The following is an 8925-nucleotide window of genomic DNA, read 5'->3' as shown; positions in this document are numbered from 1 at the left end:
GTTAGTTTGATGGCATCCTGGCAAGTCACCCCTATAACACCAGATCAAAGTGCAAGGCAGTCATGACTAGCAAAGAATCGGACACGGGTGTTGTCGACCCGCCAAGGGAGATTGTAGAATCGGAGTCTGAATTAAAAGAGGAGGTCTACAGGTTGAAGCATCAAATGGCAGAAATGTATCAAGCCTGGATCAGGGGGCATCCTCCACCTTCATTCCCCGCTAACTACCCAGAAAATCCCGCTTCCATCCCACCACTGTCACAAGCCCAAGATCCCATTACCATTGACCTTTCCCCTCAGCACGCACCAGGCTTTACCCCTTATCATCATTATCCTGGCACCTCGTCCCAAACCTTTCATGCCCCACCAGCCAAAACAACCGCATACTATGCTCCGACATCTGCTCCTATTTTCGTAGCCCCTCCGTGAGCCACTCTTCACAGATCTTCTAGTGAACCCACGTTTCAAGCTCCAGATACCCAATATCATGTCCCAGAACCAACTTTCAAAGTCGCGGATCCTCATTCCCACACCCCTCACTTTGAACCTCCTATCGAAACTGAGAAACCATCCCGGAACGTGGAGCAGGACGAGATGTTCAGGAAAGTGAAGAGTCTAGAGCAATCTTTGAAGAACATGCAAGGGATAGGAAGCCAAGTAAGCGTGGCTTACAAGGATTTATGCTTATTTCCGGATGTCCAACTGCCCGCTGGGTTGAAGATGCCCAAGTTTGACCCGTACGATGGACATGGAGATCCCGTGGCCCATTTGAGAGGCTTTTGCAACAATATGAGAGGCGCCGGTGGGAAAGATGAATTATTAATGGCGTATTGCAGTCAGAGTCTGAGTGGGGCAGCTCTAGAATGGTACACCCACCAAGACACTAGCAGGTGGTACACATGGGATGACTTGGCTCAGGCTTTTGCTTGGCACTTTCAGTACAATATAGACATTATCCCGGATCACCTATCTTTGACCAAGGTCGAGAAGAGGCCCAATGAAAGCTTTAGGGAATATGGTTTCAGATGGAGAGAACAAATTGCACGAGTCTACCCTCCAATGGAGGAAGATGAGATGGTCGAGTACTTTCTTCAAGCCCTAGAGCCCACTTACTTTGGCCATTTGATCTCAGCCATAGGTAAGTCCTTCAACGATGTGGTAAAGATGGGAGGAATGGTGGAAGAGGGACTCAAGTCAAGCAAGAGCATGAGCTACTCTTCCATAAAAGCAACCACACAGGCAATTCAAAGTGGCACCGGAAGCCTGTTAGGCAAAAAGAAGAAAGAAGATGTCGCTATGTTTGTCTCCGGATCGTGGCATGGCCCAAGGGGTCTGCCTCACTAGTACACCCAAACTCAACCCCGGCCTCAAACCTACACCCAAGCTCCATATAATCCATCTCAGCATTATTTCCCACCACAAGACCCTCGATATTCTGTTGGGCTACCCTAATACCATGTTCACCACGCACAGTCATATGCTCAACCCCCTCCTTACCCGCAATGGCGTGCTCCAACCCAACAAAATCTTTATACACCCCCACATACATACCAAAACCCTACTGGTCCAAGTTTTCGACCAAGGCCAGATTACAGAAAAGAGAGGCAGCAGCGGAAAGAAACCTTCACCCATCTTGGAGAGTCCTATACAAGTTTGTTTCAGAGGTTGAGGCAGTTGGACGTTTTGAGGCCGATTGAGCCAAAGATACCAAATCCGCCTCCAAGGAACCTTGATTACTCCCTTAGATGTGCGTATTGTTCTGATGCCCCGGGGCACGACACGGAGAAGTGCTGGCATTTGAAGAGGGCGATCTAAAAACTTATTGATACAAATCAAATTATGGTCCAGAGCCCAGAAGCGCCAAACATCAACCAAAATCCTTTGCCGGCCCATGCAGAGACACATATAATCGAGATAGTTCATAAGGATGGGGAGCCCAAGAATTCTTCCAAGTCTGTCATGATGATCCGGGCTAGCGAAAGTGGTCCAATTAAAGCTCTAGATTCTGCAAAGGCAACGCCTTTGACAGTTGAAGGGATGTCGGAGAAGCCAAGCACGCTCAACGTGAAGCCATCTGTATGGGTTGTGAAAGGGCCTCCGGTTGATGTTGAAGCGAACAAGGAAAAGCAAAAAGTGGTCGTGCCAAGGGTCCCGGGCAAGCCTGTCATAATCGTGGAAGGGGCTCGTGTTACCCCCGTTATTATTAAGCCAGTGACCCAGTTACCAATAGTTGACACAAAGGCCGTCCCGCGGAATTACAAACAGGTGATAGTAACATACAAAGGGAAAGAAGTAGAGGAAGAAGTCAATGAAACCGGAGGACTGACTCGTTCTGGGAGATGTTTTACCCCAGAAGAACTTAGGAAAACCAAGCCATTCAGGGACGGCCACATCCCAGTAAAAAAAGCCGGTCACCGAAGAAGAGGCTGAGGAATTCCTAAAAAGGATGAAAATGCAAGACTATTCCATTGTAGAACAGTTGAGGAAAACACCAGCTCAGATCTCTCTTTTGTCTTTGCTGATACATTCAGATGAACACCGCAAAGCCCTGATGAAGATTTTGAACGAGGCTCATGTTCCTGATAAGATCACGGTGAACCACTTGGAAAAGATTGCTAACAAGATTTTCGAAGCAAACAGGATCACTTTCTCAGATGATGAACTCCCTATAGAGGGTACAGAACACAATCGAGCTCTTTATCTCACAGTGAATTGCGAGGATTCTGCTATCTCAAGGGTACTGGTGGATAACGGTTCTAGTGCAAATATTTGCCCTCTGTCCACTTTGCAAAAGTTGAAGATTGGCACTGAAAGGATCTACACTAATAATGTATGCGTTCGAGGCTTTAATGGAGGAGGGAAAGATTCTGTCGGTGATATAAGGCTCAATTTGTCAATAGGGCCAGTAGAGTTCACTATGGAGTTCCAAGTGCTAGATGTGGTTGTCTCCTATAACCTGTTGTTGGGCAGGCCCTGGATCCATGCTACCAAGGCAATCCCGTCTTCTCTGCATCAAATGGTAAAGTTTGAATGGGACAGGCAGGAAATAGTTGTGCACGGTGATGAGAACTCATCTGCTTACAATGACACAATCATTCCATTTATTGAAGTTGAAGATGATAAAGGGCCTTGGGTTTACCAAATATTCAAAACAGTGTCTGTCGGGAAAATTCCCGAAGGAGAATGCATCTTAGGTCCGAAGATACCATCCGCGTCTGTCATGGTAGCAAATGAAATGTTGAAGAATGGTTTTCTGCCGGGCAAAGGTTTGGGTTCATCTCTGTAGGGTATTGTGCATCCGGTGTGTCCACGTAAAAGTTTCGGTACATTTGGTTTGGGATTCACATTCATAGGGAAGGACGTGAAAAAGGCTAAAAGTTTGAAAGGAAAGGCATGGTCACTCCCTAAACCTGTTCCATATATCTCCAAGTCTTTCGTCAAGTCAGGGGTCGCCAAACGCCCAATATCAGTGGTCCCAAAACCTGTGGTCAACTTTGATAAAGAGCTGATCAAGAGGTTCCAGAGTCTGTTTGATGAGGTTAATATGGTCGAAATCGGGGAAGGTTCCACTAATGCCGATGCGCAGCTTGTTGGGCCAAATGTGAAGCTTAGCAATTGGAAAGCTACTCCTCTCCCCATCCGGAAGGAGTTTTGGTAGTTTGCTTTGTTTTCCTTTCTATCATCTGGGTTATTCTAGGGTTGTAATCCAGATTTTTCTTAGTTTTTGCTTGTTCAATGTACAAACCCTTCTATCCTCTTATTTTCAATAAAATACAATTTCCAGTTTTCCATTAATCCTGATAGCGTTTCATTTTTGTTTTTTTGCTTTTTCTCTCTGTACAATTCTTTTTATGCTGGTTTCAATGACATGACATGCATGAGGAATTTTCAGCCAAATCTTAAAAGCCAATCTAATTCTGAAATAACGATCCAAGAAGTAGAGGGTGATGATGAAACAGAATACGATGAAGAAGCAACATTTGAAGAAGTCAGTAGAGAACTAAAACACTTCGAAGAAAAACCCAAGCCTAATTTGAATGAAACCGAAGCAATAAATTTAGGGGATCAAAATAATGTCAGGGAAACCAAGATAAGTGTGCATCTGGAACCACAAATCAAGGAAGAAATAATCAAAACACTGTTTGCATACAAAGATGTCTTTACATGGTCGTATGATGACATGCCAGGTTTGAGCACTGATTTGGTAGCTCATAAATTGCCAACTGACCCTACTTTCCCTCCTGTCAAGCAAAAGTTAAGGAAGTTCAAGACTGACATGAGTGTGAAGATTAAAGAAGAAATCACAAAGCAACTGGAGGCAAAAGTCATTCGGGTCACTCAATATCCCACTTGGTTAGCTAATGTGGTACCAGTACCAAAGAAGGATGGTAAGATGAGGGTGTGTGTTGATTATCGTGATCTCAACAAGGCAAGTCCAAAGGATAACTTTCCATTGCCGAACATCCACATTCTGATTGATAATTGTGCCAAGCATGAGATCGGGTCTTTCGTGGATTGTTATGCAGGATATCATCAGATCCTGATGGACGAGGAAGACGCAGAAAAGACAACATTCATTACGCCATGGGGGACGTATTGCTACCGGGTAATGCCATTCGGTTTAAAGAATGCTGGGGCAACTTACATGAGGGCAATGACTAACATATTCCATGATATGATACACAAGGAAATTGAGGTTTATGTAGATTATGTGATCATAAAGTCAAAGAAACAGTCCGACCATGTTGGGGATTTGAGAAAGTTTTTCCAAAGGCTCCGTAGGTACAACCTCAAGCTCAATCCGGCGAAATGTGCATTTGGTGTCCCGTCGGGGAAACTGTTGGGATTCATAGTCAGTCAACGCGGTATCGAGTTGGACCCATCAAAGATTAAGGCCATCCAAGAATTACCACCACCAAAGAATAAAACTGAGGTGATGAGCCTGCTCGGGAGGTTAAACTACATCAGCAGGTTTATTGCTCAACTCACGACAACTTATGAGCCCATCTTTAAGTTGCTAAAGAAGAATGTTGCGGTTAAGTGGACTGATGAGTGTCAGCAGGCATTTGATAAGATCAATAATTACCTGTTAAACCCCCCTGTGTTGGTCCCGCCAGAACCTGGGAGACCTTTAATTCTCTATTTGACGGTCACGGATAATTCTTTTGGTTGTGTGCTGGGTCAACACGACATCACAGGCAAGAAAGAGCAAGCCATTTATTATCTCAGCAAGAAGTTCACTCCTTATGAGGTTAAGTATACTCTTCTTGAAAGGACATGTTGTGCACTGACTTGGGTGGCACAAAAGTTGAAGCATTATCTGTCATCCTACACAACTTACCTCATTTCTCGCATGGATCCTCTAAGGTATATCTTTCAGAAGCCTATGCCCACAGGGAGATTAGCAAAGTGGCAGATTTTACTCACAGAATTTGACATCATCTATGTGACTCGGACCGCGATGAAAGACCAAGCCCTAGCCGATCACTTGGCCGAGAATCCGGTGGACGAAGTATATGAGCCACTGAAGACTTATTTTCCTGATGAAGAAGTGATATATGTTGACGATGCTGATCATGATGAAAAGCCAGGTTGGAAACTTTTCTTTGATGGAGCTGCTAATATGAAAGGTGTCGGAATAGGGGCTGTACTCATTTTTGAAACAAGGCATCACTACCCCATAACAGCTCAGCTTCGATTTTATTGTACTAACAACATGGCTGAATACGAGGCATGCATTCTGGGTTTGAGGCTAGCTATAGACATGGGAGTTCAAGAAATATTGGGTTTGGGAGACTCAGATTTGTTGGTTCACCAGATTCAGGGAGAATGGGAGACCTGTGATTTGAAGCTCATACCGTATCGACAATGTCTGCATAACTTTTGCCAACGATTCAGGTCGATAGAATTCAGGCATATTCCCAGGAGTCATAATGAGATTGCCGACGCCTTGGCTACTCTGGCGTCAATGTTACACCATCCAGATAAGACTTACGTCGACCCTCTGCAAATCCAAATCCGTGATCAGCATGCCTATTGCAATGTGGTTGAGGAGGAACTTGATGGCGAGCCTTGGTTCCATGATGTCAAGGAATACATCAAATCAGGGGTATATCCGGCACATGCCACAGGCGATCAAAAGAGAACCATTCGACGTCTGGCTAGCAGATTTTTCTTAAATGGGGGAATATTGTACAAGAGAACTCCAATTTTTCTTCAAATAGTCATCTCAGTTTTTTTTTTATTCCTAATTCTCGAAGTCACTTCGCTTCGTTTCTTTTGGGTCTATTTTTCTAAGTCTCTGTCAAATTAGTCTTTTGTTAAGCAGGCAAGAAAGGACTTCAAAGCTCATTACCGGCTTTTTATTTGCACCAAGCGATTTGGCCAGGCACATTCCAAGTGACATGGTTTAGAATGAGCAATGCGATGGTAACTGAATTTCAGTTGGTCAAGTGATTCGTGAATTTGTAGGAAATGTAAAGGTTCCACAGTTGTCAGAATGAAAGTGTTATATGACGAGTTGAGTGTAAGGGATTCAAGTCATTCAGAGGTTTTGTGTTCGAGGTCCGATTGAAAGGTTAAACAATTCTTCGTAGCCCGAAGCAGCTAATCAGAATGAAGCAGGATAGTGGCAGAAGCAGACACCTTCAGCAAGGATGCCACAAACTAACCGCCAAAGTTTCAAACTGACAAAATTTTCTTTGTTTTAAGCAGGGGAAAGAAATCTTGTTTGCTGTGCTAGGAATTCCCCATGAGGAAAATATGTTCCAGATAAGTTCAGTCTTAAGTTTTTAGGACCCTCCTGGATAATGGGATCTAGTTTTAAGTTTTCAGGACCCTCCTGGATAATGGGATGCAAGTAACAATCAATGAATGTTCCTGGTACAAACTGGGGCAGAAAATTTTCTCTGTTTTGTCTATGTTGTCATATTGCAGGCGCCCACCTGGAAAACGAGGGAATTCATTTCAAGTTTTAAGTCAACATCAGGCGCCCACCTGGAGAACGAGGTAATTTATTTAAAGTTTTAAGTCATCAGGCACCCACCTGGAGAACGAGGGAATTCATTTCAGTTTTAAGTAATCAGGCGCCCACCTGGAAAACGAGGGAATTCATTTCAAGTTTTAAGTCAACATCAGGCACCCACTTGGAGAACGAGGGAATTTATTTCAAGTTTTTAAGTCACAAGGCGCCCACCTGGAGAACGAGGGAATTAATTTCAAGTTTTAAGTCAGCAGGCGCCCACATGGAAAACGAGGGAATTTATTTCAAGTTTTTAAGTCATCAGGCGCCCACCTGGAGAACGAGGGAATTCATTTCGGTTTTAAGTAGTCAGGCGCGCACCTGGAGAATGAGGGAAGTCATTTCAAGTGTAAGTCGTCAGGCGCCCACCTAGAGAACGAGGGAATTCATTTTAAGTTCAAGTCAGTCATCAGGCACCCACCTAGAGAACGAGGGAATTCATTTCAGTTTTAAGTAATCAGGTGCCCACCTGGAGAACGAGGGAATTCATTTTAGGTTTTAAGTCAACATCAGGCTCCCACCTGGAGAATGAGGGAATTTATTTTAAGTTTTAAGTCATCAGGCGCTCACCTGGAGAACGAGGGAATTTATTTTCAGTTTTAAGTAATCAGGCGCCCACCTGGAGAATGAGGGAATTTATTCAAGTTCTAAGTCATCAGGCACCCACCTGGAAAATGAGGGAATTCATTTCTGTTTTAAGTCAGCACATGCACCCACCTGGAGAATGAGGGAATTTATTTCAAGTTTTTAAGTAAGCAGGCACCCACCTGGAGAATAAGGGAATTTATTTTAAGTTCAAGTCAATCATTAGGCACCCACCTGGAGAATGAGGGAATTTGTTTTAATTTTCAAGTTATTATCAGGCGCCCACCTGGAGAACGAGGGAATTTATTTCAAGTTTTTAAGTCATCAGGCGCACACCTGGAAAACGAGGGAATTCATTTCTATTTTAAGTCAGCACAGGCGCCCACCTAGAGAATGAGGGAATTTATTTCAAGTTTTTAAGTCAGCAGGCGCCCACCTGGAGAATGAGGGAGTTTATTTCGAGTTTTAAGTCATCAGGCGCCCACCTGGAGAACGAGGGAAGCCATTTGAGGATTAAATTCAAGTTAGAAGTAGCAGAAGCTCGCCTCAAGAATGCGAGCTGACAGTCCGAGATGACCAAAGGAAGAAGTCTCAATCCAGAAAAAAAAGAAAAAAAAGAAGAAAAAAAAGAAGTGAATCCAAAATGTAGAAGTAGATGAAAAGATATGGGCTGCTCAAGACATGATTGAAGTCGCAAGCTTTGCATGTCCCATCTTGATCCGAAAAGCTGAAGAAGAAAGAACTAGCACCTGCAGTTAGCAAGCATCAAGGTTCAAGTCAAAAGTCCGCATGAAGAACAATTCAAGACTCAAGATCAAGCTTCAGAAGACTCATAGATAGGAATCTTGTAACTCGTAGCTGATAGGCTTAGTTAGTTTCTTTTTCATTTTGACTTTGGTGTAATAGGGAGCTCAGCAAGAAAGAGCAGCAGCAGCAGCAACAGTGAAATCATAGCTTCTCGGTAGTTCTAACTACCAAAACTTTCAGAACTACACTGACCTGATTCCTCCATAGCCGAGGATATGTAGGCAACCTCGGAAGCAAGGTTCGGTCAAACGTTTTCAAAATGCTTCCATGGAGTATACAAACGGTCAAAAATCGCTCGTATTTGCTCAAGGTATCTTTGCCCGAAAACTCTTCGTGTTTCCAAGCAAAGACGGGCAGCTGTGAGCACGTGATTTTTGCCCGACTAAAATATTCCTATAGAAATTCACAAATAGATTTTTTCTTAATTGTTTTTAGTTTTGTAGAATTTGTAGGAATTTTGGTTAAAAGTTGCTTGCATTTAGTTGCATATTTAACATGCTAAAATCATAAGGA

At 43.6% G+C, this 8925-nt stretch overlaps 2 protein-coding genes across 2 annotated transcripts; both read left to right on the top strand.

Annotated features, from left to right (window-relative positions):
• The first annotated feature begins 719 nt into the window (after positions 1-719).
• Positions 720-1343, top strand: LOC138894557 (uncharacterized). Its single transcript, XM_070179261.1, has one exon. It carries the CDS (start codon positions 720-722, stop codon positions 1341-1343), a length of 624 nt encoding a protein of 207 aa, XP_070035362.1.
• A 1108-nt stretch (positions 1344-2451) lies between these two features.
• LOC138894556 (uncharacterized) lies at positions 2452-6794 on the top strand. The gene is made up of 7 exons (XM_070179260.1): positions 2452-3265; positions 3353-3653; positions 3804-5167; positions 5396-6191; positions 6328-6387; positions 6471-6549; positions 6714-6794. Exons 1-7 carry the CDS (start codon positions 2452-2454, stop codon positions 6792-6794), a joined length of 3495 nt encoding a protein of 1164 aa, XP_070035361.1.
• Positions 6795-8925: the final 2131 nt, after the last annotated feature.

This window comes from Nicotiana tomentosiformis, chromosome 6, assembly GCF_000390325.3.
Source record: "Nicotiana tomentosiformis chromosome 6, ASM39032v3, whole genome shotgun sequence".
Lineage (NCBI taxonomy): Eukaryota > Viridiplantae > Streptophyta > Magnoliopsida > Solanales > Solanaceae > Nicotiana > Nicotiana tomentosiformis.
The sequence above is the reverse complement of the archived record's forward strand: the minus strand, read 5'-3'. Positions and strand labels throughout refer to the sequence as shown.

What these genes read in the sequence shown, in the direction of transcription:
- LOC138894557 (XM_070179261.1), top strand. Translation starts at nt 720, where the DNA reads ATGCCCAAGTTTGACCCGTACGATGGACATGGAGATCCCGTGGCCCAT.
- LOC138894556 (XM_070179260.1), top strand. Translation starts at nt 2,452, where the DNA reads ATGCAAGACTATTCCATTGTAGAACAGTTGAGGAAAACACCAGCTCAG. An exon ending in TGGTTTTCTGCCGGGCAAAG is followed by an intron (nt 3,266 to 3,352) that starts GTTTGGGTTCAT and finishes TCACATTCATAG; the next exon opens with GGAAGGACGTGAAAAAGGCT. An exon ending in GGTCACGGATAATTCTTTTG is followed by an intron (nt 5,168 to 5,395) that starts GTTGTGTGCTGG and finishes CTATGCCCACAG; the next exon opens with GGAGATTAGCAAAGTGGCAG.